We start from the raw sequence: 27204 nt of genomic DNA on the forward strand, positions 1-27204 counted from the left end.
TAGAACAAGTATCTTTTAAGGCACTAAGGTCTAAGCTTAAAGTAGGGCAGGTTGTTTCAGTCAGTATAGGGCGGATAAGCCGGCAATTTGCAGATGTGCTAGTGAGCCTTTATTAAGGCAGTCAAATATCCTTCCAAATTCTGATCCTTCTGTGTGGGAGAGAGGCTTAACGGGGACAAAAGGAAGCAACTGCCCTAACTATGCTGAGCAGCCAGGCAGAAGCAGCAAACATTATACATTGTGAAGCACAACAGAGGGCCTTAGAAAGGAGATGCTGTGCCTCCCTACACCAAACTCCCAGGAGACCAGATCAGACGACCTCCAGTGGCCACTTCCAACCTAAATTATTCTACTGTCCTGTGACTTTACAACTCTGTGATCATTGGAGCCCTTCTCCAGTAACCAGTGTGCAAAGGACCAGCATTCTACAGACTGGGCTCCTTGCAGTGCCAGGGCACCTAACAAAGACAACTGGTATCTCTCTTTAAAGATTGGGAATATACCATTTACAGAAAAAATCTGCTGTTTCCAATAGAATGTTTTCAAAGGACCACAGCCCATTGCAAACCTAAGTTTCCAAATCACAGCAAGAATAAAAATGGGTTGTGTATTGCTTTCATGGGCACTAGACATAGATTCTTCATAGTTGTAAGTCTAAGGGGAAGCTGCTTCATCTGTTTTTTTGCTGGTTATCTGTTCAATCAAAAGCAGCCATCCCAACCTACATAGTAGAAAAGCTAAGAGAAGTCCAGTGGGAATCTTAGTTCTTTCAGTACTGGCATTAAATGACTATACTTCTTCCACTGTGGGAACTTCCTCTGTCCTGCAAGAGAAAATAAAAGATTCAGGAACAAGGTAGGATGAATGGAAATCATATGTCTTCCTACCTGCTCTGAGCACCATAACAAAACCATTCATACATACACACATCCCAGCTGGGACTAGAACTGCGCTTCCTTCCAAAACTCAGAAGGGAAAATGGTAATGGGCAAAATACAGCCCTTTGAGAAGACTCCCATCTGGTAAAATTCTGCATATATGTGATAAGGGATACTTAAAATTTTTTTATTTTAAAAAACCTTCATTTTTTAAGGGGGAATACACTATCTAACTTGGAGACTAGCAATTGGATATGAAGCTTTTCACACTTAGTTTGCTACCTGAAATCTAGTCCCAGTGTAAACTGACAAGATGAACTGTGAACAATAGCTGTTCACTGCCCATATAATGCATGTTCAGTTCTCAGGAGTCCCAACAAGCAAGCCATCCTCTTCCACCTGGCCTGGAGGATCACATATTTCTCATCATTATAGCCACCCATGATCTTAAAGTGTATTTCATGTAGCTTTAGGCATCTTACCTGGATGCTTTCCCATATGAACCATCTTAAAAATATTACCAAGATACTATAAAAATTAAATGTTGGAGATTGATAATAGGAGAATCTTGCACATGGTAAAAGAAATCAGAAGTAAACCAACACCAGAGAAGGTTGCAGAGGGATACTCAGTACTGCTGCCGGCTCCAGAAGTGCTTTCTTCCCAGGCAGTGCTAGGAGAACAGCTATTCTAACACCAACAATACATAGAGCCCCAAATGCCTCTAGGTGGGGACAGGAATGAGAGGGTATAACATGTCACCCGGTGTGGGATGTGATAGGGGACCTACTTTATTTAACTGCTCACTTTGCCCCTGAACACACTATAGCCATGCAACACATGTCTGAATGCAGGGAACTCAGCAGCCTCTTCATAACCAAGCTGCGCAGGGCACCCGGTGCTCCTTGCCCTCTGTTTGAAAGACAACAGGCTGCAGAAAGTAACAAACATTCACTCTCACTCCCCAAAACCCACCTCTTCTCTTAGATGGGAAAGCAAAAAGGCAGCTGACTCACCGAGCGTGGCCCTGCGCTGCCTTTGTGCTTCTTGTCCTGACCTGGGATGACTTCTAAGGAGCGATAACTGGGGGGTTTATCTTCTGGCCATTCCCGAGACCGGTGCTGCTGCCTGCGGTTTGTCGCTGGGAGACGGACTTGCTCTTCTGAGGAGCTCCACGACCCCCGGCGAGAAGGAGGAGAGTAGCTGTGCCGCCGCTGACCTGAGATATTGCTCCTCCTGGTGTGGTGCTGGTAGTCTCGCCTCCCTGCGGGCTCCTGTCTCCAGCCACGATGGTGGCTGGAGCGCTCCTTGGCCTCCTCCGGATAGAAACTGCAGCTGCTGCTGCTGCTCTTGCCCCTCTCAGCCTGGCGTGGGGGTGACACATCCCGTCTGGTGTGCTGGGGCCTGCCATTGTAGCCGCCTGTCCTCTGCCTCTGAGGATGGTCCTCTCGCTGCCTGTCCCAGGGCTCCCGACTGTAGCTGGAATGAGAATCTCCACTGAAAGGCAAGGGCCACCTCCGGTTTTCCCTCCTGTCCTCTGCTGCAGAGTCCCAGGGTCTGGGGGTGCGGGCAGCTCTCTGTGGCCGTGAGGAGTTGCTGCTCCCATGGATGGAAGAGACGTGATCAGCGAGAGGAGGTGGCATGATCTCGGAGCCCAGGGAGGACAGCAAGCTGGGCTGCACAGCCTGCCGCTGATGGGAGGGTGGCCGGAGCTGTGATGTGTTGAGGTTTTGGATTTCAGACTCCAGATAGTCCAAAACACCCTTGTTAGGGGAAAGCTGAGCTTGTGGCTGCACCAGTGGAAGACTGTTCTGCAGAGACACATCTAAGGATAAAAGCACAGGAGAACACAGCAAGTCAAGGGGAAACAATAAAGAGAGGGCCCTTCTGCGCTACTGATCCTGGATGAGTTCCTTTTGAGCCTCTCTCCTCCTGCTCCTCCTCACTGCAAGAGCTGCGTGAGTCTCAAGCACCACAAGCAGCACATCCAGACCACACAAGGTAAGGTGCAAAGAGTAGTAACTAGTAAGCTGCAGCACAATCTGTGTTTTGGGCAGCACAGAGATAAGAAATCAAAGTCATCCAGCACACCTGGAAATATAGTTTATGTATTTAGAGAGGGGAACATTTTTTTCCTACAGCATTGATACCAAATTTTATTTTAAAAAAATCAGAGAAAGTTCATAGTGTTTCCTCTCATTGAACTGGGAGAAATATGAACCAATACTGCAAAAGAAAAAGAAATTTTTATATATATATGCACACATACACACACACATGTATGTATAGATATAAGTAGCAAATGGAGAAGTTTCTTCACTAGGAGACTGGTGCAGCTCTGAACAGTTACCCAAAGAAGTCAATGGCATCTCCATCCTTGCAGGTTTCCAAGACTCGGCTGGACAAAGCCACAGCTAATGTGACTGAGGTTGGTGACAGTCCTGCTTTGAGCAAGAGGTAGGACTAGATGACCTTAGAGGTCCCTTCTACCCAGCATCTCTAAAAATCTTACCTGCAACAAATTTAAGGGAAACTTAAACACAGGAGATTCAAGGACTGTGAAAACACAGGCTAAGAAACTGCCTGAGGAACTTACTTGCCCGTTTTCTGCCAACATGCACATGGATTTCCTTGAGAAGACTCAATGCACTCTGTCTTAAATCGTGGTAGCTCAGTCACCAGATCTTCCTAAGGAAAACTGGTGTCCTGGCTAGGAAAAATGGTAACTGTAGAATTAACTAGCAGGCTAGAAAAGTATATACTCAAACATCTTGAATCTAGCAATTAAGATGTTTGCAAACTATTTCTTCAAACAACACTTAAGACTTAACCAGACACAGAGTAAATCTGTGACTACTGTATAGTGATGAAAAGCTAATTTCAGATGAAAAATATGTTATATTTATTTGAGAATTCATTATGTTGAATTCCCCTATTTTCCTCGGGCAATTAAATAATATTACTGGTAATAAGTTATTTTATTACTTCGTTCTCTAGGACTTCAGAGACTCCGTCTTCCCTCCTCCATTAAAGTTAAAAATAAATACCACTAATACAAGTGATTTTGGGGCAGAACAGCAAATTCTTCCTGGTTCATTAGAGAGTCCTTCATTTTTTGCTGCATGCAGGCTAGATCTATTGCACAGAAGGCAGTTTGCCCTTAATCATTTGAAGACTAGACATTTGATAAGAACTCAAACAAATTGCACCTCACTTGTCATGTCAATTTTGGCTATAAGGAGTTGACCGTGACCAGCACAGCCGAACAAAGAGACAGTACCCTCCTCTACCACATGAAGCGAGATAAGCTGGGTATATTTACCCTGCAGTCGCTGGGGTGTAGCACAGATATATCTTAGTTAGCATTAAACTACTTCACCCAGCACTGAGCCTAGCAAGACACTTAAGATGAATACGCTGTATTTATCCATCCACGCAAGTCTATAGTGCGCTGCAGATGTAACAGAGCTGTCATGCTAGGACATGCAGTCACGCTAGGAACATCTTTCTCTCTTTTGCAGTTCAGCCTCATTGCTGAACCTCCCTGAGAAGTTACCTGTTTCTCATCCTGATTCCCTCTGAAATGATGCCCGTGGTCTCACCTTGTTGCAGTAGAGGGTTCAGCTGGTAAGAGGAAAGTTGCGAGTTCCTGTCACCACCTCTGTAGAACATGTTGGGTGACATCCAAGGTGCAAGTGCCTGAGCCTGCTTCATGAACCGATGCCGTTCCAGTACTGTAAAAGAAGAAGAAGAAGGCTTACAGCAGCTATCAAGAGAGCACAGCTTGCAGACCACATACCATTTGGATGTGATCAGATATAGGAAATTCACAGAATGAAAAGCTCCCTCCACCTTCTGACAAAGGTAAAAAACAGAGAACAGGAAATTCCAGTACATAGAATCATAGAATCATTAAGGTTGGAAAAGACCTCTAAGATCATCGTGTCCAACCGTCAACCCAACACACCATGCCCACTACACCATGTCCCTAAGCGCCTCATCTACACATCTTTTAAATACTTCCAGGGTCAACCACTTCCCTGGGCAGCCTGTTCCAAGGCCTGACCACTCTTTCAGTAAAGAAATTTTTCCTAATGTCCAATCTAAACGTCCCTTGGCGCAACTTGAGGCCATTTCCTCTCATCCTATCGCCAGTTACTTGGCAGAAGAGACCAACCCCCACCTCGCTACAACCTCCTTTCAGGTAGTTGTAGAGCGCGATGAGGTCTCCCCTCAGCCTCCTCTTCTCCAGGCTAAACAACCCCAGTTCCCTCAGCTGCTCCTCATAAGGCTTGTGCTCCAGGCCCTTCACCAGCTTCGTTGCCCTTCTCTGGACACGCTCCAGCACCTCCATGTCCTTCTTGTAGTGAGGGGCCCAAAACTGAACACAGGATTCGAGGTGCGGCCTCACCAGTGCCGAGTACAGGGGCACGATCACCTCCCTGCTCCTGCTGGCCACACTAGTTCTGATACAGGCCAGGATGCCATTGGCCTTCTTGGCCACCTGGGCACACTGCCGGCTCATGTTCAGCCGGCTGTCAATCAGCACCCCCAGGTCCTTTTCCTCCGGGCAGCTTTCCAGCCACTCTTCCCCAAGCCTGTAGCGTTGCCTGGAGTTGTTGTGGCCGAAGTGCAGGACCCAGCACTTGGCCTTGTTGAACCTCATACAGTTGGCCTCAGCCCATCAATCCAGCCTGTACAAAGTTGTACAGCTTCAAAAAGATACCGAAAACAGAAGAAAAGGTTACTGCCTGACATTCAGGGTACAGTTCCAGCAACTGGGAACAAATGGCACTATGATTAAGTACACAGCACATAACCAAATGCAAGACTGCTACCTGCCCTGTCACTATGAGTGCAGTTGCGGAAATAATGTTTCATATAGCAAGACATACCACACTGTCTTCTCTCTCTTAAAACTTTTTCAGCTCATCATTGGTCCTTTCCCCTTTTGGCTTTGATTTACAGCTAAACGAGACCTTTTTTTGCCACCTTCATGTAGGCACTATCCAGATCATATTTTCCACACCATACTCCATCAGTTCCTCTCTCTTCCACAAATAGGGCACTCAGAGATGCACTGTCCAGCTTCTCACTTTCAAGACTTCCAACTTCTCTCTGTAATTTACCTCAGCATGACTGCTAAAATTAAATCCCTTAGGACAGTGCGGTCAAACTGGTGAACAAACTAAATTTCCTGTTCTCAACAGCAATGCCCAGTGTGCCAAAAGAGCAAACTCAGTGGAAATTTCTCTCCCTCATTGTTTTTCCACCACTGCTAACTCCAGACCCCTACTTGTGGGGCCAGGCTCCAAATCCACTTCACTTTTTTCAGCGCTTCCATCTCACCTCCTCTACACAGACAACCTCACCATCCCTGTCTTCAAAACCATCGCTCATTGCTGCTTCTTTCTGGGGAATACCTAGAAACATCTTACAGAAACTTACCCCTTCTACCACAGTCAATCAAAACTTAAGTTTACGAGCAAGTAAATTTTGCAAGCCCCAGACCTTGCAAAGCCTGACTCTGCATGGTTTGTCTGTCATTACTGGGTGAAGCTTTTCTGCAACAGGGCCTTTGCAAAATTTCTCTTATATGGCTTCTCTGGAGTTTCAGAAGTGGCAGGCTTTTACTGCAGCCTCTTCTCTGGTCAGGCATGAACAGAACATTCCTGGCTATACAGTTCAGAAGACAGATAGGAACATAATTGCCTTTGAGACTTTTACCCCTCTGATAAATCTGGCTGAAGTTGGCTGATGAAATTAAAAGCTATTGGAGGGAAAGAGATAGGTGATAGACAGACAGGTTGACTGCATAAGCCTTGCTTCTTTAAGAAACCAGGCTACAGCTAAGCTCCAATTAATTCTGTCTCCTGGGTTCATCTGCAGCAGGCAGCATTTAGACTGCACGCTCTTTGGGACTGAGCTCTCCATTTCAGGTAGCACTCCAGTTATTAAATATGTCCTCCTTTAACTGTTTCACTGAATTTATATAGAGCACCACTTGCAGCAAAACAGGGACTGACCATGCCTCTCAACACATCCTTCCCTTTCCCCACAGTTCATGCAGGTCCACTTTGTTCTCCTCTTCAAACTCCCTCCCCAGCCTGGCTCCAACCAGAGTGAACTACAAACCTGGAAACTTCAGGGTTTTTAATCCTAATACTCTGATTTTTCTATGTGGCCTGAGGTAGCAGCTTTCAAGCATTTTATGTCAAACTTGCTTCGTTATTTTTTTTCCCAAGGGATTTTCCTCCAGTTTAGGTTTCAAACTTAGAGGAAGAGAGAAAGAGGAAAATGAAAAAGGATAAAAAGAAGGGAAAGGCCTTATCTCTTCCGCTCCCATTCCTCCAGTTATCACCTTGAGAATGTCCTGGAACCTGCTGTGTGCACATCTCTGGGTTTTGACCACAGTCTTTGCCTGAGGAGTGAAAGGCCCAGCAGCTGTGGGCGTACCTACTTAGGGTTCCCCTCCTTAGGGTATGAAGGCAGTCACTAGGACTAAAGTCATCCTGTCCCTATAATTCTCTGATCTCTCCCTACAGCTGAACAAATGCAGAATTACCCTTGGACTTCACTACCTTCATCCTCTCTTCCTTCCCCAGAAACTTTGCCTTCCAGTTTGAACCCGATATATACTGTGGTTCCCCACCTGCAAAATGGAAGTAAAGTTACAGATCTCTTTTTAAAGTGAACATATTTATTTGAGGAAGGTCAGATTCATCCTAATTCCAAAACTTATACCTGCTATAAAACTTTGGCAGAATGTTGTGTTGTTCCCTCCACTAGTCCCTCCTGAGAAAGGTTGTTCTTCACCTTTGACAGATTTACAGCTGCTGGGCCAATTATCCAATTATTAAAAAAAAAATTTTCCAACCTAGTCAGACCCAGGTGCAAGTATATCCTATCTTGCACCAATTCATTAGTGGAAGAAGTCCACAGTAGAAAAGGAATGAATAAGAACAGAAAGAGGTCATACGTATATTTACTCTGGTGGGCTTTTCTCAGAGCTTTCCATGGGGAATGTAATTGGCTTGCTCCTGGGGCATGTTTAATATTTCTGTACACCAATTCTAAATTACTCAAACAATGCACTTCTTTTATTACTAGGTTCAAAATCACGTTAGCTAATGACCTGACTTAAAAACACCCAGAATTACCTTGCCTCAATGGCATCTATGACTGTTCAGCAGATCTAGGCTACCCTCTAGTGGCCAATAATTGGGAAGAAATCACCCGTACTCGGCTCGCGCTGTAACTGCTAAGACTTAGTTGAGGATTTCTGACTTCTCTTCAGCTGTGTGGAACTGTTATTCCTTAAGACTGTTTTTTAAGATGCCCCCCGTATCTATCTTCTTGTGTTTTTTAAGGCTTCCAGTTCATTTCTTGGAGTCCAAAACAGTAAGTCAGAGGCAGGATGAAGTGAAGAGAAGGTGTACTAGAGGAGGGGAGCAGGCAGAAGGATCCCTTGCAAAATGGATAGAGGGCAGGCAGCTGGGCTGGAAATTACAGCCACAGAATTCAGCAGCCAATCAAGGAGGCTGAACTCGACTGTACCTTCTTTCATGAGCAGGGAGAGGTTTTGGGAACCCCACAAGAATCCCTCCTACCTATCCTCAACAGAAGGCAGGAAAGACAAGAGCAGCAGTCTGGAGTGTGCTATCATCTCCTACAGCACAGAAGAACAAAAAAGAGCTCACGCTTATTCTGAATCCCTTTTTTGATGAGAACTAGGAATTCTGGAGGTGTGAGTCTTTCATCTCCATCACCTCTCTCTCCCTTCATGGAAACTAATTTTTCTGCCAAATTTCCATAGCCTTCTCAACACCACACATTTTACTTTACACCTTGTAAAGCCCCCAGAAAGTGTTTTGGTTTGGTTCGGTTTGCTTTTAGCAAATGAGAGGGATGCTCTGTTTGCTCTTTGCAAGGGCTAAGCAAATTAAGCTTAAATCTATGATGAGCAAGACTGGTAACAACAGATGAGGAGAAGGCTGAGGTACTCAACAACTTTTTTGCCTCAGTCTTCACTGGCAACCTCTCTTCCCACATCTCTCGAGTGGATGGACCGCAAGGCAGGGACTGGGGGACCAAAGTCCCTCCCACTGTAAGAGAAGATCAGGATCGTGACCACCTGAGGAACCTGAACATAAATAAGTCTATGGGACCTGACGAGATGCATCCCAGAGTCCTGAGGGAATTGGCTGATGTAGTTGCCAAGCCACTCTCCATGATATTTGAAAAGTCATGGCAGTTAGGTGAAGTCCCTGGTGACGGGAAAAAGGGAAACATTGCACCTTTTTTCAAAAAGGGTAGAAAGAAGGATCCTGGGAACTATTGACCTGTCAGTCTCACCTCTGTGCCTGGGAAGATCATGGAGCAGATCCTCCTGGAAACTATGCTAAGCACACGGAGGACAGGGAGGTAATTCGAGACAGCCAGCATGGCTTCACCAAGGGCAAGTCCTGCCTGACCAACCTAGTGGCCTTCTATGATGGAGTGGCTACCTCAGTGGACAAGGGAAGAGCTATGGATGTCATCTATCTGGACTTCTATAAGGCCTTTGACACGATCCCCCACAACATCCTTCTCTCTAAATTGGAGAGATATGGATTTGATGGGTGGGCTATTCGGTGGATGAGGAACTGGTTGGATGGTCGTATCCAGAAGGTAGTGGTCAACTCAATGTCTAGATGGAGATCGGTGAAAAGTGGTGTCCTGCAGGGGTCTGTATTGGGACCAGTACTGTTTAATATCTTCATCAATGACATAGACAGTGGGATTGAGTGCACCCTCAGCTTAGTGTCATCTGCAGACTTGCTGAGTGGTGCGGCTGACATGCCTGAGGGACGGGATGCCATCCAGAGGGACCTGGACAAGCTCGAGAAGTGGGCCCGTGTGAATCTCATGAGGTTCAACAAGGCCAAGTGCCAGGTCCTGCACCTGGGTTGGGGCAACCCCTGGTATCAATACAGGCTGGGGGATGAAGGGATTGAGAGCAGCCCTGCGGAGAAGGACTTGGGGGTACTGGTGGGTAAAAAGCTGGACATGAGCGAGCAATGTGCTCTCGCAGCCCAGAAGGGCAACCGTATCCTGGGCTGCATCAAAAGCAGCGTGGCCAGCAGGTCAAGGGAGGTGATTCTGCCTCTCTGCTCTGCTCTGTTCTGGTGAGACCCCACCTGGAGTACTGCGTCCAGCTCTGGAGCCCTCAGCTCAGGAAAGACATGGACCTGTTGGAGCGGGTCCAGAGGAGGGCCACGAAAATGATCAGGGGGATGGAACACCTCTCCTATGAAGAAAGGCTGAGAGAGTTGGGGTTGTTCAGCCTGGAGAAGAGAAGGCTCAGGAGAGACCTTACTGCAGCCTTTCAGTACTTAAAGGGGGCCTATAAGAAAACTGGGGACAAACTTTTTAGCAGGGCCTGTTGTGATAGGACAAGGGGGAATGCTTTTAAACTAAAAGAGGGTAGATTTAAATTAGATATAAGGAAGAAATTTTTTACAAGGAGGGTGGTGAAACACTGGCACAGGTTGCCCAGAGAGGTGGTAGATGCCCCAACCCTGGAAACATTCAAGGTCAGGTTGGACAGGGCTCTGAGCAACTTGAAGATGTCCCTGCCCATGGCAGGGGGGTTGGACTAGATGGCCTTTAAAGGTCCCTTCCAACCCAAACTGTTCTACGATTCTATGATTCTAAAACTCTCACAGTTTACTAACACCCAAGGTATACCAAATAGCTCTTTTGCAGGTAAAGGGAAACCAGAAACACAGCTCCTTGTTCATAAATCCTCTCCTTGTGGATTCTGGAGAAGAATCTGGTGATTTCAGTGATAAATAAATGTATTTGTTGCATTTTGTTCCTGTCAGATTGTGTAAGCCGCAGGGGGTTTATTCCTCATTGTCGCTACTAAGTTTCAGTTACAGGAACACAGAGGTTATATGACCTTAGTAGCCAAAATCAAACGCTGGCCTTGTTAAGAGAACAGGGTCTGACTGCAGAATCTTTATTACTGTTAAAAAGTATGCACAACAAAGTTTCTCTTGACTCTCAAAACCTCAGAATGCATTTGCAGGGTTGACCACCAAGACAGACCATCTTTCTCCTTTCTTTCTTCTCACTTCCTTCCCCAAAGAAAAACAAACAAAACCTTTTTCTTGTGGAGGGAGCAGCTCTGAAAATACCATGAAGATAGAAAATTCCAGTTTTTATATAATTCCCTCTCAGAGCAACACACTTGAAGGTTAGACCAGTTTGGAGAGTAGCACCAAGGCATTTGCTTGTCTTCCTTACATGCACAGGCATATGAACTACAAGACAGGGAAGAAAAGTCCTGAGCTACTCATATAGGGGAGCTTATCGTGCCCTGGATGACATGAGAGAACTTGGTAGCAAGGTGTGAGTGAGGAGGAACTTCTGAAAGTACAACACAGAGGAGCAAGATGGGCTCTGTGTATCCTAGCTCCCCTCCTCTAAACTCAAATAAGCTGGTCATGGAGGTCACACTGGCCAAAGAAATGTCTCAGTCTATATGGACGCTAAACTGGAGCAAGAAAGTGGAGCTCAGCAAGCTCCCAGTCAAGCTTTTGTCTTGATAGAAGCCATGAATGGACACACATTTGCTTGAACCTCACCTTCCTCATTACAGCAGCACCGGGTTGGGCAGCAGACACAAGGGATGTGGCAGCAGCAATACTGGGGGCAGCACTGGCACCAGCATATTCCAATCAGCAAGAGGAGGAGGAGGCCACCAAAGATGATGAGGAGTACTGTGAGCCAGTCTATGGGAAAAACGGAGAGAGAAAGAGGATCCTGAGGTACCTGGGCATAGTATGTTTTACTGAGCACCTCTCCACTGCTGGAGACATCTTGGGGTGGGGAAGAAGAGAACAGGAGGAGATATCTGCCACCCAGGCAACAAACCACAGGCACTTACGGAGAACAATCAGCTTAACTTCTTTGTCCACATCACCTGATGTATCTCCTGGTGCTTCCACAGTGCAGTAGTACACGCCATGGTCCCACCACATGACCTCACTGATGACAAGGTCTGCCCCTGTGGGAGAGGGACTAAGAGGTCAACAGGCTATTTGGGACTGACAGACACTACTTTCAGGCCCCACTTTAAGAGGGCCCTCTGCCTGCAGGTGATACATAGTACTGCATCTCCCCTCTTCCCAAGCATAGCCATCACCTTCAAACAATCCCATCTGAGTCCTGTAAACAGCATCAACTGCCAGTCCCTTTTTTCTTTGTGTTGCTGGAAGGCAATGCTACTTAGAAGCGGGACTAGTTCTGTGTGGAGTGAAATAACCAGCATGCTGCTGGGTGATGGATGTTAACATACATCCACTGCTGCCAATCCTACTGGTTTTGGAACACTGTCCCCATTAGGCCAGCCATCCCAATAACATTTTTGGCAGTAGCAGCAGCTATTGCTCCAGGGACAGCAGGGAGCATATAATGCACCTGGACAACTATGCAGTACATCTTAGAAGAAAGAACTGTTTTCTAGCCCCTGGGCTCCTCAGCTTACTTTTGCACTCTTCAGCAAAACGCTCAGACATCCTCAGCTCAGCCTTAGCTTGTAGTGCCTCCAACACCCTCAGGCAGCTGAGGGAAGGGGCCCTTCACAACTCCTATTTCATTGCCACCTCACAGAATATGTAAGCTACAGATGACATTAGCCGTGTTTATGCTTCTCTTCACTTGGCAGGCCCAGATATCAGATAGTTAGAGTTCACTCCTGGCCTGGGAGGTCAAGTCACTTACGGTTCTGAATGGTGATCTTTCGTTGCCGGTAGTCGATACCCAGCACAGGCTCCTTCTGCCCATATTTCTGGATGACAATGCGCACCTTTCGCTGGCTGTCATTGCAGTCGTCAGATGGGTCCTGGCCAAGAGCTAAACCAGCCTGGTATGCTACAAACACACATCATCAAATACGATGCCAAAAGTTACTTCAAAGGACCAATTTCTATCCCCTTGTAAGCAGTAGAGAAACTCTTGAATGCATGTGTGCATTTGCTTTGGTTTAGTAATACAAAGCATGGCTTCAAACCAGCAAGGACAAGTTGCTTTGGAGTACTTAAAAGCAAACAGAGGTAGAGCCACAGGAATGGCAGACCAGGAGCTGCAGAGAGATGCAGGGGAGATGCCTCACAGCTGAAAGAACAACAGTAGAAGGAAGCTAATGGTGGTAGGCTGAAGGGCAGCTCCCAGTATGAAGATAAATTGCAAGGAAAAAAAGTCATAAAACTCCCAGGAGTACTGGAACTAAAAGTGTGTTTATTTACCAAACAAAACCTCCAGATATACATGAACCACTGTAGGGATTGATTCCCTTTCCCTCCTGTATCCCATTAGATATTGTGGAGCTCATAAAGACAGAAAAGAATCCATCAGCTGATTCCAGCTAAGGATTACGTGTAGAGAGACCCAACAGAATTAATAGAGGGCTAGAGGCAATTTCTGTCCAATACTCTCATGACAGACTCACAATATAAACAATTTTCCAGGTATTTGGGAACTGAGATTTGGGGAGACAACTGATACAGACAGTTGGCATTGTCTGTAAAGGGTTTGCAATGGAGAGAGGAGAGGACAAAGCTTGTCAAAGGGTCCTCCACTGCTGTATCTATAATGGATCATGAAGAGCAGATCCAACTAAGCAAACACCGTGACCTTCATGCCTTCTGTCCCTGTTGGGAGCTATTAGCTTGAGCCTGACCTCAAAGCACTCATTTTGCTGGGATCAGCAGAGCCAGGGACCCACCTGCTTGTGGACTAAGCTGTAGAGCACTTGGTAACATGCCTACCCAACCCATCCATACTGCATAAAGGAGAGTTTGGGCACCAAGACACCAAACAAGTCCAGGCTCCCCACTCTGAGCTCAGTCTTAAGTGTGCAGTTAAGCTAAGGTTGGCCAGCTTAAACATACTACAGGGTTTATAGAGAAGAGAAGAAGAGAAAAGAGAAGAGAAGAGAAGAGAAGAGAAGAGAAGAGAAGAGAAGAGAAGACAAGACAAGACAAGACAAGACAAGACAAGACAAGACAAGACAAGACAAGACAATATTTCAGTTGGAAGGGACCTACAAGGATCATCTAGTCCAACTGCCTGATCACTTCAGGGCTGACGAAAAGTTAAAGCATATTATTAAGGTCATTGTCCAAATGCCTCTTAAACACTGACAGGCTTGGGGCATCAACCACCTCTCAAGGAAGCCTGCTCCAGTGTTTGACCACTCTCTCCGTAAAGAAATGCTTCCTAATGTCCGGTCTGAACCTCCCCTGGTGCAGCTTTGAACCATTCTCACGCGTCCTATCACTGGATACCAGGGAGAAGAGCTCAGCACCTCCCTCTCCCCTTCCCCTCCTCAGGAAGCTGTAGAGAGCAATGAGGTCGCCCCTCAGCCTCCTTTTCTCCAAACTAGACAAATCCAGAGTCCTTAGCTGTTCCTCATAGGACATTCCTTCCAGCCCTGTCACCAGCTTTGTTGCCCTCCTCTGGATGCATTCAAGGACCTTCACATCCCTCTTAAGTTGTGGGGCCCAGAACAGCACACACTATTCAAGGTGAGGCCGCACCAACGCTAAATATAGCAGAATCATCACCTCTTTTGACCGGCTGGTTACATTGTGTTTGATGCACCCCAGGATGCAGTTTGCATACCATCTTAAGAACCATCTTAAACACTCCTGAAGGCTGCACACACCAGAATGTCTTGCACATGAAGTGCTGCCACCAGTACTAAATGTTATTACTTAGAAGTCTTTTTACCCTCCAAAATGCATGTGTTTCTTTACTTCCTAAAATCAGTAACACCTGGTCACAGGTATCTAGCTCCAACCATGGAGTTCCCCATGGAATCATGAAGTCCACTTGTTGCAGGGCCCTTGCTTTCAAACATGCTGAAGCATAAGATGGGGCTGCCAAGATTGGCATGTGTCAAACATGGCTGAGCCTCTCTGTCTTCTGAGTTGATGACAAGGAGGACAAATGAGCTGCTTTGGCTGGGATTTCTACAACATCATATCATAAAGCCTTGACAGTGCAAAGGAAATCACAAACATGACCTATTTTTTCTTGGAGCGCAGGGCAATACAACCTCCCGACCTGGTTTGTGGGCAGGAAGAGGTCAAAAGTCTGTATTCCCCAGTAACTCTACCTTCCCCTTCCTTTCCATTTGAAGAGGGTTTCCTTGGAGGACAAGCCTGACACTTACAGACCGAGTAGTAGTCAAAGATGGGGTCCTTGCAGAAGGTTTTGAAGCGCCAGGTCACCACCACGTCTTGCAGCTGTGCTGAGGTGCTATAGTCACACCTGAGGATGACAGTGGCAAATAAGGTGGTATAACGCTCAATATCCTGTACTGTCACCAGGACGGAAAGGCAACCTGCAAACAAGAACATAGAAGGCAGTCAGCCAGCAGGAACAGACCTCACATCACAACTTTCACTCTGCACCAGACCAACAACCGCAGTACATCTCCCTCGGCCTCACCAGGACCTGCACCTATGGACCTCACCAGCCCTTCTGGGTGAAGCCATCCAGAGTAACACATCCTGGTTAGAATGTGAGTCCATCTTTCCCTGACAGAAGGCAGCTTGCATTGCCTTGCCTTATGGACTGAATTATATTCTCCAAAGCAACTATTAGTAGCCATCATGTAGCACATCACTCTGTTCTCCTTCTGCATGGGGAAAACCGTCCCTCCAGGCTGAGGGAGATAATTCGTCGGGCCCAGAAGCACACAAGATGGGATTGCCTTGGCTTGTCATCCTAACCAGAAAAGTTCTGCAGCGCCATCCGTTCATATAAACACCAAATGAATTTTATCAAGGTCTCGCTAAGACAGTCATCAGAATGTTATCTAGTGGTGACCAAGATTAAGACAATACAACTTTTGGGCTGTAGCATCATAGTTAAACTTAATCTGTTTATTGCCACTTCAGAACAGCACACATCAATTACCCTTTTTTTCCTTTTTAATGAAAATATTGTTATGTATGTTTAGAACTCATCTGTAACAACCTCCGTAACAACAAGCATTTTCTATCCAAGCAGCTGCACCCACTGAGGAAGGTTTTACAAAGTTTCTCATAAGCTATGCTTTATTTTAGCCACACTCCAGAGACAGCGCTATCTTATTTAAACTTTGATAATACAGTAAGTTGTGCTTGTCATTAACAATAGCGAAGTTATCACCAGTTGCCTTCGATAAGGCAATATAAACAGTGCAGAGCGAGTGTGGGATGCCCTGTCTGGAATACACCCCGGAGAACAGGGCAGGGGTTGCAGTGCTATGCTAGTTGCTTCTTAACGAGGGGGCACAACAGCAGGAAAGGAGGGAAGGAAAGGGGGAGGCTTGGAAGGTACCAACTGAAAGGGTCACCATGAACCAGCACTCGATTTTTATTGCATATTCAAAGACTTTCCCTCTACTCCATGTTTTCAGCATGAGAGCAAGTAATAACATCTGGATCACAACTGCAAGCATCATTCTTTCAGTGTCCTCTTAGGCTGCACCTCCACAGTACGTTCCAGGCAAATATGAGCTCACCCAGTTTCCACCAGGTGGAAAACATGCTGCAGAGGTGCAACGCTGCCTCAACAAGTAATTCTGCAGTACTCAAGTTAATTGTCAATGCAGTACTTGCTCAGTTTCTGGTTTGAAACAGACTCCTGGTCAGCCAACTCAAAGCACAGGCAGAGTGAATTCATTTGCCTTAAAAATACCACACAAACACAGAGGACCAGGGTACGCTCTGGGTCCAAGGCTTTTCTGAAAAATAAAATATAGACACATGCACTTAAACGTAGAAATACCAGCAGCTCCGCTAACTACTAGCAAAACCAAGGATCTCTAATTTTTACAATACTGTAGGCAAGGCAAAGTCAAGACTGGTGACAGGTAGTCACAGTGGCTCTTATTTATCTACATTTTAGTTCAGTACATCTTGTTTCAGCTTTCATTGTGAAATAGCTGATCCACAGGACCTTCCTGCTGGAAATCACACAAACCCAATCCAAAATCCAAACTCTCAAGACTGGCAAAACCTTGATCTCATTGGCGATCAAATGAATTCCCATATGCATTCTAATCTATTGAGGCTCATGGAAACAGAACAGATTTTCCATGGGTTTCCTACAGCAGCATCTCTCAGGCGAGAATAAAATACTCAAAATCACTACATGCTTTTCACTTCCAGAAACCAAAGCTCTTTATGAAAGGGATCCTTTCTCATTACTTCTGTTCCGCAGGAGAGTCAGAGTTGAAAGGTAAGTTCCTTATTTTTTTAAAGAGGTTAAAAACCTAACTGTTCCCACTGGAGGACAGTCAGATGTCTCTGCACGTCTGACGTTTCATACTAACCTCCTCCAAGAAAACTGAAAAGTTATGAAATTAAGGCTGGTTCCTAAACTTGGACTCCATAACTCCACTGCATGCTGCTATCCTCCTTATCCTGGTTGGAAAGAACAATCTGGACACTTCCAACCTAGTAAGTTACCGCTGCCTCAGGCCTATGGCTTCGCAGTGAAGACACTAACCTTCAGAGCCAGTGAAGTCAAGTTTTTGCTAGAACATCATGCAGGAATGCGGCTATCAAGCAAGACAATCAACAAGCAGACCTCCATATTTGTTTGCTTCTTTTACTGGCTCTCTGTGAAAAACTGAACTTTGGTATTTAAAGCTAAATCATTAGCAAAGACGCAGGCACCCAAGAAGCAAAATGATCACTGTACTTCCTACAGGTGATCAGAAGCTGTCAGGCAACCTGCAAAGCTTGGCAGAAAGGACTCTGCTTGCTGAAGGCCGCCCGTGGACATGGAGGTGAGTTCCTATTCTCCATACAACCATGTATCGAGCAGGTATGGAAGCACTGCAGCTACACCAGATCCCCAAAGAGGCTGGGGCTGCTGAGCTAGCAGCAAAGGCTGGGGTGGGCGCTTGTGACAAGCCAAAGGGGAACCCCTCCGTGTTTGTACCCTGTGCTCAGGGCCGCACACGAGCGATACTGGAGGCTGCCAGGAAGCAGGCGGCCACTTCCTCCTAGGACAGCAGCTAGCCGCACCTTTGGGGTACCGAAACTCCTCTCCGCATGGCTTTCGTGCCGAGCTCGGGCGAGCCCCGCTCTTCCGCCCGGCGGGGAGGGCCACCAAGTGGGGGAACAACGCTCGCCCGGGCCAGGCCACCCCTTCCCTTCGCCGCGGGGCCGCCGCCGCTCCCCCCCACCGCACCACGTTAACCCAGGGTGAAACCCGAAGGCGCCTCCCGGGCCCCGGTCCCCTGTGCCACACGGGTGTCCCCGGGAGGGGGGCCAAGACCCCGCCGCCGCCGCCGCCGTCCCGGCGCGGCCCCACTCACCGGCCGGCAGCCAGGCCAGCAGCAGCGCCCACCGGCAGCGCCCGCGCGGGCCCATGGCGCTGCCTTCTCCGCCCGCCCGGGGACGTCGCGCCGGGCCACCCCGCCGCGCCCACAGGCCCTCCCCTTCCCGTGGCACCTGTCCCAGGGCCGGGCGCTGCCGCCGGCTGCAGTCCCCTCCCTCCGCGGCCCCTCGGCGTCCGCTCGGCCGGCGGCAGGTACGCCTCCCTTCCTCCCTCCTCCGCACCTGCACCCTCCGCTGCGAAGCCAGACAAAATACTAGCCGCCAGCTTCAGAAACTGCTTAAAAAAAATTTATATATAAAAAACGTGCAGACAGGTGTACGTGAAGATACGGACACAGATACAAACACGCGTTTTGGCCCCAGCTCTGCCGCTTGGGGAAACGCGCCGTAACTGACGGGCGCACGGGAGCGCTTGGTTCGCCTTGCGGGGCACCGCAGGGGCTGGGAGCGGCGAGGGGCCGAAAGGGAGCCGGGCAGCTCGGCTCGTTTTAACAGTCAGCATGCCGGCGGTGGGGCCCGGAGTGCGGCCCACCCTCTTCTTCCCGGTACTTCACAAACGCTTGAAAATACTGGGGAAAACCGCAGAAAGTTTAGGGAATTAATTTCATTTTCCCGCTGAGTTTTGAAAAGATCGCTAACAGTAGTCACAAGAGACGTCGCTTTTCAGAAAACCCACCCACCAGCCCCTCTAATTTATGGCGGAATCGGAGCTGCGGTGTGCCCCTCTCAGACCCGGCCGTTACACCGGGCAACGGCCGCCGGCAGGTACCAGCCGCCCGCCGCTGCCTGACGGACCCCCCTGGCCACGCCCCGCCAGTGGGCGCATGCGCGCGCCGCCCCCTTCGAACTCCAGGTCCCGGAGCGCTCTGCGCGCCGCGGGAGCCGTTGCCTGGAAACCGGTAACGCCGCGATGGAGGCGGCCCCAGGTACGGGGTGGTGGGGAGGGTCAGGGCCCGCTCCGGACCCACGCCGGCCCATATCGCCCCTTGAGGGGTGCGCAGGCCCCCGTATGTCCCTGCGTCCCATGGACCTGCCCCCGGTAGCCACTCGGCTCCTCATGCACCCGTGGCTGCCCACTGCCGGGGCATCTCCTCTCTGCGCCTCCCTGGGTTCCCTCTATGGCACCCTCCCCATGGCTCCTCAGAGGCTCCCTCCCCTGCTCTCCCTGAGGAACTCCAGGTGTCCGCCGCCTGCCCTTTGCTACTCCCCGCGAAACAGCCTGTCGTGGGGCGTTCTGCCTTGCCATGGCCTGTTCCTGGTGTCCGGGCGGAAGGCGGTCTTGGAAGAGCATCAGGCTGAGGCAGTGCTGGGCCTGCACCTCTGTGGAAGGCCGGTGCCATCACCCTCGTGCATTGAGGTCTGTGTGGGACTAGGCTTCCTACGCAGAGGCTTTTGGAAAAAAAAAGCCTTTATTCTCATGGAGATGCTTAGCTTAGGAAAAGTGAAACCAGAATGAATGTTCTGCAGCTGAGATGGACCATCCCGTACTTCCTTTGAAATGTGAGACTTGTTGGTCTTGCTTTACCATGTGTGAGGCAGTTAATTTTATTACCTGTTGCTTTTGTGGCACAGTTCCCATGTTCATTTTTATGATTTTCCTTTATACTGTAAGTTAATAAGCAACTGTGGTGATGTCACCCGTTCTCTGTTTCTGCTTAATAAAAACCTGGTAACTAACCTTTATTCACAAGGCAGAATTTAAGAGTCATTATTTTAGGCCAGTGTTACCCCCAGGCCAGAAAAATAGCAGAGTGTAGCCTGTAAAGCTCATAATATGGTGCTAAGAGGAATCAGGATTGGAAGCAATAAAGCAAAGCGAAGTCCTGGGACGAACTGAGTTCCTTCACATGGAATAAAGACAAGTAGAGGAATAACACACAAGACAATCTCTCCTGAAGGAAAGAACAAGTGACTTTTTTTTCAAAGCCCACCGGTGGCCGAAGCTTGTCTACAAAAAATTGCACATTTTGGAGAGAACCAAAAATGAAATCCTGCAGAAGTAGCACAGTGTAGAGAAGAATTTTTAATCTCTTGCTTATTACTGATACTAATAGCACTGCAGTGCTATTAGAACTGTATTAGTTCTGCAGTAAGTTCCCTCTTTTTACATATCCTGAAATAGTGGACAAAACTGATTATCACTCTTCTGTAGATGTAAAAGCTGAGGTGAGATAGGTGATGTCTTTTAAGCACAGACGCATGGTTAATGGTGGGGCTGAGACAGCTTAAAACAATAACTACTAGATACGTTCAGTTTCTAAAGTAAAAGTGTAGGCCACATTTTGATCATTATTTGATTTGATGCATTTTATGCAGTTGATGTGTCAGTCACAGGATTTATGAAGGCAAGCACTGCATTTATGAAGCTTACACATTTAAACACCTTTTTTTTCTGGAAAGAGGAAAAATGTAGGATGACAGAATACAAAGAAAGTGGTGTCATCTAAGTTAATTTGTTTATGTGTTACCAAATAAACACCCGTTTGATTTAATTATCCTGTATTTTGAATAAATGAGACAGTTGTCTGAGATGAGAAATCTCTTAATGTCCAAATTTACTGAGAATTTTTGAGAAGCTCCTATGTATAAGGATTCTGTGTGGTGGCAAAATTGCCAAGAAACATCTTAGTTTTGAACTAACTGAAAGAATATACCCGAGTGAACACATTTCTCCATTCTCAGGTAAGCTGTGGCTTTTGATAACATAGCTAGGAGAAAGGCAATTTGAAGGAAAATGGAGCTTTGTTGAAATTCACAGCTTATAGCACTGGCCACTGAAACAAAGAAAACCTGAATTCACTCCTGAGTGAGTTCTTAGAAAGCTAAATGGTGGAACTGATGTGGATCTGTATAGAGTTTCAAGTCAGTATCTTGAATTACTAGGACCAGGGGAAAAAAAAATACTGTCCTGGGTCAGGCATACTGTATAATTAGGGTTGGGAAAAATGTCTGGTTGCCAGCTTGATTTTTTTTCCCACTTCACACCAGTTCTACTTGCCACTATCTCAGTTTTCAGTATCAGAAGCCTTAATTCTAGCTTATTCAGGAAAACAGTCTCAAAAAAAAAAAAAAAAGGGGGAAAAGAAAATCAGCATTTAGAGAGATGCATACCTTTGTGACAGTGAACCTACACAAAAGTTTTCTGGATCAGTCAGCACATGAAACTGAGAATCTGCAACCAAAGTAGATGTGTTCCCTCCTTGAGCCTCCTCAGAGGCTTTAAATTCAAAATTTGTTTTGGCACAGTGCTTGAACACCATCACAGTAATATGCACAGTGAGTATTGCAATAGCTTTCTTTAACTAGAACCTAGATATCAATGCAGGCGGAAATGTTCATACCCTCTTTCAGCCTAAAGCATTTTCCAGATATGAATTAATTTATAATGAAAACTATGATAGTTGTAATTTTTAGGAGATAAATGATTGCTAATTAGTTACAATAATTTGAAATTTTATAGCACTTTTCTCTATGGATATCAAAACACTTTGCTAAGATGGGTAAGTATTATTATCTCATTTTTCACAAGAGATAACTGAGACAGCCAGAGGTGAAATGGCTGATACAAATTGTACACGTCATTACTAGGTCTGGAATTAGAATTCAGGTCTCTGAACACTCCACTATATATTTATGCCACTAGTCTGTAACTATTTCTTCAACTTCAGTGATACCAGTTCTGTTACCCCATTAAAAACTCATGTATTTCATTTAAATATATTGAGATATATTGCAATTGTTTTATTTTGATTTGTTTTCTGAATTTAAAACTTTCTGCATGTCTATTTTCAAGTTTTTCTCAGCACTCCTGAGGGGTAAAAGCTCATTTTAATTCTTAAATGAAATGCAGAAAAGTCAGACTCTGGCAGAGACTCAGAACCTTTGGATGAAGATTGAGGAGGGCAGGTTGACTATATAATGACATGAATGATATGTCTAGAATATTTCTTTGCCCTCACTGTCCTTCTGGTGGATGGCATTATGTTCGGACACTTTGCCTTTCCTGAAATACTTGAAAAGTCTGAAATGCCTCAAAAGATCTTTTCCCAAATGGATTCTGACCCAAAGCCAGAAACATGAAATGCATTTTTAGGGACTTTTTCTTGGTATCCAAGTCACGCTTACACATAAAAAGAGATTCGTTTGCATCCTGTCTATATTTGTTATTCTGAATATTTAGGTTTCTTTACATTCAACTTCTGAATTTTCTGATTTCTGATAGTATTTTATTGCTGTAGTATTTGTACAATGTTCATTTTACAGTGTTTTATTTGGAAATGGAGACCATGTTTGAAATCAAAAGGCAGAACAAATTTAGAATAAAAGCAATGCTTGTTTCAGAGCTTTTTTTTTTTTGCTTTTTTGCTTCTTTCAGAGACGTTTATGTAAATGATCAAAGTGTTTGTTTTTTGTATGAAAAAATTTGGATCTTTCCCACTCCAGGAGATAATGGTAACTAGTGAAATTGTAGCACTTTGAAAATGATAGTCTGAAAGCTGAAAAATTGCTGGGGGGTATTAGTTAAGCTGTTTAAAGTTTTTTTTTTAATTGTGTTAATTTTATTAATTCACTTTCCATGAATATAGAATGTTTTGAAGAAAGTACTTTTTTCTTAAAGATTAATTGCTCCTGCTTCTCCATTCAATATATTAGATGATCTCAGGATGTCTATCTCCTGATATTTTTGTGAAGTCCATCAGAAAGGTGGAGGAATAGCCTTGTTGTCTCAAAACCAAATCTCCCCCCGGTATATTAAAGAGAAGCCCCAAACATTTAAATCAGTCATCAGCTTCCCCTGTTACACAGTGTTTAGACGAAATTCTTTCTATAGCCATGTATACAGAGCCCAGAGTCCTAAAACCTGAACCAATGAATCCACCCTACAAAGTAGTGCATATCTTTGGGTTATCCATATTGTAGTGTACAGGCAGAACACAAATAGTATCTTTGGGACTCTCAAAGCATTTGAGAGGAAATGAAAATGGTCTAAATAGCAGATGAAGGCAAAAATACTAGATGTTCCTTGTTACCATCAACAGGTGAAGAGGACAAGCCATCTTTTCCAAGGGAAGAGGAGGGAGCCGATGAGAAGCCAGCAGAAGGTGCACAGGCAGATCACAGTGGTGTCCGTGAGTATTTTCCACGATTATACAGTGATTTCAATACTGAACCTACAGTAGCTTCTGGCTTCTCCCACCACTCACCCCTTCCTTACTAGTAAATGTTCATCTTCAGTTGCTGCTCTTGGTGTTGCCAAATTTCATTTTGACTCTAGTCAAAGATGACCCCTTCCAGTGAAGATCTGGGCTGACCACTGTGTCTGCAGTTCCCGCTGTCCCTCAGCCCACAAAGTCTCTCCCATGAAAATTTTTGCTGCTTAGACCTGTCTCTGTTTGTTAACTCCGTAGTCTCTTTCAGTCAGAGACCTGTATTTCTCTTTTTAACACCTTTTTCATCTTGAAATGCCTGTCCAGTATCTATTTCAGATGTTCTGCCTGTCATCTAACACACTAGATCTAGGTAGCATGGATAACAAAATCCACTAGTGAGTCTCCTGTGGAACTTTGGAAGGATTTTTGGTGCTTGTATAGGCCCATTACTCTCGCCATTTGTTTGATCTTCCTATTAGACCTTTTTCCTGTTACAGGATGTGTTTCTTTCCTTCCCCTAAGTTTTAAAATACAGTTTTTTGAAAGTAAACTTCTTCATACTGTCCTGGTTTCGGCTGAGATAGAGTTGGTTTTCTTCCTGGTGGTTGGTGCGGTGCTATGTTTTGGATTTGGTATGAGAATAGTGTTGATAACACACTCATGTTTTGGTTGTTGCTGAGTGGTGTTTGGTCGGGGACTTTTCGGCTTCCCGTGCTCAGCCAGGTGTGCGAGAAGCTGGGAGGGAGCATGGTCAGGACAGCTGACCCAACTGACCAATGGGGTATTCCAAACCATATGACATCATGCTCAGCATATAAGGCTGGACGAAGAAGAAGGAAGGGGGGGGGACGTTTGGAGTGATGGCGTTTGTCTTCCCAAGTAACCGTTACGCGTGATGGAGCCCTGCTTTCCTGGAGATGGCTGAACCACCTGCCTGCCGATGGGAAGGAGTGAATGAATTCCTTGTTTTGCTTTGCTTGCGTGCGCAGCTTTTGCTTTACCTATTAAACTGTCTTTATCTCAACCCATGAGTTTTCTCACTTTTACCCTTCTGATTCTCTCCCCCATCCCACCAGGGGGGAGTGAGCGAGCGGCTGTGTGGTGCTCAGTTGCCGGCTAGGGTTAAACCACGACAATCAGGAAGTCCATTGTTGGACAGAAGGAATTTTTTTTACTACTACAGAACTATGTATTTATTTAACATGGCATTTATGAGCAAATTAGTCAAAGAAATTTATACCTAAGAGAGTGATCCCAATTGTCCTTTGCAGAAGAAAGCAAAACTAGTCTTCCAAAGGAATCATCAGCTGCAGAGGAACAGGAGGAAGGTGTGGAGCAAGTGGAATCAGACACTGAGAGCATTGGTGAGTACTGCTTTCCACTGAGGAAATGTTGGCACAAACTTAAAAACCTCACCACTTTCTAGTTTTCGTTTTTTTCATTGTTATTGTTATGAACAGCTTCTCAGACCTCTTTTTGAGGACAATGGTGTCCTATGGTGGTCTGTTGTATGTGTTTTTACTAATTGTTTTATATAATGGTGTGCGTTCAATAGCTACCGAAAAGAGGCACTTTAAACAAACTTTATTTGGTTTCTAAAGCTGAGACCTAAACACCAAGCAAAGCCGAACCAAACTACTTCGGTAGGTCTTGAGTTTTAAAATCAATGTTTTTAAAACAGTCTCAAAATTTTTCTTCTTTAAATTCTTCAGTTTTGAATATTCACAGTAAAGTTTTTAAAAGCCTGAGGGAGCGCTTGTTACAGACTGTTCCAGGACAAGTTATTACTAAGACATGGTACCCCTGTTTTGAGCTATGGAGTGCCTGTTACTCTGTTGAAGGAGGCAAGGAATGTGTGAATCCTTCCCTTTTGCAGTTAGGTGCAAATATCAGCAAGGAGCCTAAAATTTATGGTGAATATGATTTTCCTTTATGTTCCCACTTCTGAGATGCAGAAGGCGATTCAGAAGAGCAAGATAATGGTGAAGTACCCTCAGAGGCACAAAAAAGGCCTGAGAAGGTAGAAAAGAAAATCTCGGAAACTTTCTTCTATGACTCTGAAGATATATATTCACGGCCATTTGTCACTGAAGACTCTGGGATACCAATTAACCTTCTTACTCTTAAGTATCCTTTCTGTTGAGGCTGTGCAAATTTAAAGCTAAGGATATTTAATATATGTTCTTAAAATTGTACTTATCTAATTTGGAGTAGCCTATGTGACATTAGTGGGGTACCTTTGTTTGAATCCTGACCAGTTATGGTTCTGGGTAAATTTAATCTTAAATGTTGTCTTGACCTCATAAACATTTCTTATTGGGCGTAATTCTTACTGTTATAAGTACTTTTGAAGAACTACATCATGGCCAAGTTAATGTGACCAGGCAGAAGACTAGCATAAGAATATCCCCTGCAAAGCTCTCCCTTTCTGTGTAGCCACACTGGTGTTCCCCAAGAAGCTGAGGGAAGGGCAGGGCAGGAGAAGAGCAGCTGTGTACCTCATTCTTCCTCACAGAACTGCTAAGGGAGAAGTGGGGAAGAAACCAGGTAGATTTGTAGCCTGGTGCTCAGAAGATCTAAACTGGTAGAATGAAGGAAGTGATGCCCATCAATTAAGAGCTACAATAAGTCCTTTGCTAGGTATGATATGTGACTTTCACGAGTGCTGGTGGTTTTCTTTGCAGACACAGTCAAGTTGCTATTGAAAACTGGATTTTTCCCTTCTCTACATCTGCCTGTAAACATTTAAAAAGTGAGCTTGAGCACTTCCTTGGTTTGATCTCTTGTCTGTAGAACAGTTCCTAGTAATCTGATGCACATCTCTTACATTTTGTTTGAAAAGACAACACCAATACAATATGAATTCCTTGCAGCCCCAAAGGATCCAGCAGACACAAGAGGTGTGCCCTGTAGCGGAGATGAAAGGATGGAATATGAACTTTAGAAGGTCTTCACTTGTGCCTTCCCCTCAGTTATAGAGGCTTGATATATTTTACCTTCACTGTACACTGAACAACACTATCTCCTACCATCAGGCTTTTAGTCACCAGATTCGGTATTGCCATTTCATTTTTGGCTTAAGCATTTCTATCCACGTAGTAAACCTTTCTAGAAAGCCAGTGTCGAATCTTTTCCTTATTGAACTCTTCTCAGACATTCTTTTGGATATGACTGCACCAGAAGTGTAAACCTGCTGCTGATGGATAGCCAAACACTGATGTATATAGCAGGCAACCAAGTGGTGCTCCTGGACCTGAAAACTAAATTTCAAAGTTATCTCAGGAGCAGCAGTGGTGGTGGAATTGGGTTTATCACAGTATGGCTTTTTTTTTCTCATGTTTTAGGATGTTAGTCATTTTCTAAAAGTTAAATGTTCACTTGGTTGCCTCATGGGAGATTTCTACAGCTGCACATGCATATATGTAAGAAGTATGGTATGGGTGAGGGGGATGTGTGGACCATGCAGCGTGGGCTACTGAGCCTGTTAATGTAATCGGCAGAGGACAGATATCTGCATACCTAAGTCCCAGGCTCAGGTGCCTTAAAGGGCTGACAAGTGCCAGCTGGGATTAATTTTTAGAACTATTACATTCTTATTTAAGTATTTCAGCTCATATCAACTTTTTTTTCTTTAACACTTCTCTCTCCTCGTCACAGCTGATATTAATATAGTGTTTTGCCTGCAGTTAAAATTTAGAAATTCAAGTTCCTAGATAAATGAAGAGAAAAAGTATCTGGTTTCACTCTAGTAAGCTCCTGCCAAGCTCTTGGACTCAAATGCTTCCT

General features: G+C 45.5%; 2 protein-coding genes across 2 annotated transcripts in view; one reads left to right on the forward strand and one right to left on the reverse strand.

The window, feature by feature from the left end:
* Nucleotides 1-691: 691 nt before the first annotated feature.
* Nucleotides 692-18301, reverse strand: ILDR1 (immunoglobulin like domain containing receptor 1). The gene is made up of 8 exons (XM_075171083.1): nt 18247-18301; nt 15103-15273; nt 12648-12797; nt 11812-11931; nt 11510-11656; nt 4481-4612; nt 1895-2703; nt 692-823 (listed from the first exon to the last, which is right to left on the reverse strand). The coding sequence occupies exons 1-8, from the start codon at nt 18299-18301 to the stop codon at nt 782-784; spliced, it is 1626 nt and encodes a 541-aa protein (XP_075027184.1). The 3' UTR covers nt 692-781.
* An 877-nt stretch (nt 18302-19178) lies between these two features.
* Nucleotides 19179-27204, forward strand: part of CFAP44 (cilia and flagella associated protein 44) — a 44813-nt gene continuing 36787 nt past the window's right edge. Inside the window, exons 1-5 of the mRNA XM_075165582.1 lie at nt 19179-19194; nt 23308-23397; nt 24690-24782; nt 25374-25545; nt 26572-26734. Coding sequence (XP_075021683.1) covers nt 19179-19194; nt 23308-23397; nt 24690-24782; nt 25374-25545; nt 26572-26734 — 534 coding nt within the window. The remainder of the gene's footprint in view (nt 19195-23307; nt 23398-24689; nt 24783-25373; nt 25546-26571; nt 26735-27204) is intronic.

Source organism: Calonectris borealis, chromosome 1 (assembly GCF_964195595.1).
Source record: "Calonectris borealis chromosome 1, bCalBor7.hap1.2, whole genome shotgun sequence".
NCBI lineage: Eukaryota > Metazoa > Chordata > Aves > Procellariiformes > Procellariidae > Calonectris > Calonectris borealis.

Coding starts and splice junctions, on each gene's coding strand:
- ILDR1 (XM_075171083.1), bottom strand. CDS start 18,301: ATGGGCCCGCGCGGGCGCTGCCGGTGGGCGCTGCTGCTGGCCTGGCTG. Junction 15,274..18,246: donor GCTGGCCTGGCTGCCGGCCG/GTGAGTGGGGCC, acceptor TCTTGTTTGCAG/GTTGCCTTTCCGTCCTGGTG. Junction 11,657..11,811: donor AGTTAAGCTGATTGTTCTCC/GTAAGTGCCTGT, acceptor TTTTTCCCATAG/ACTGGCTCACAGTACTCCTC.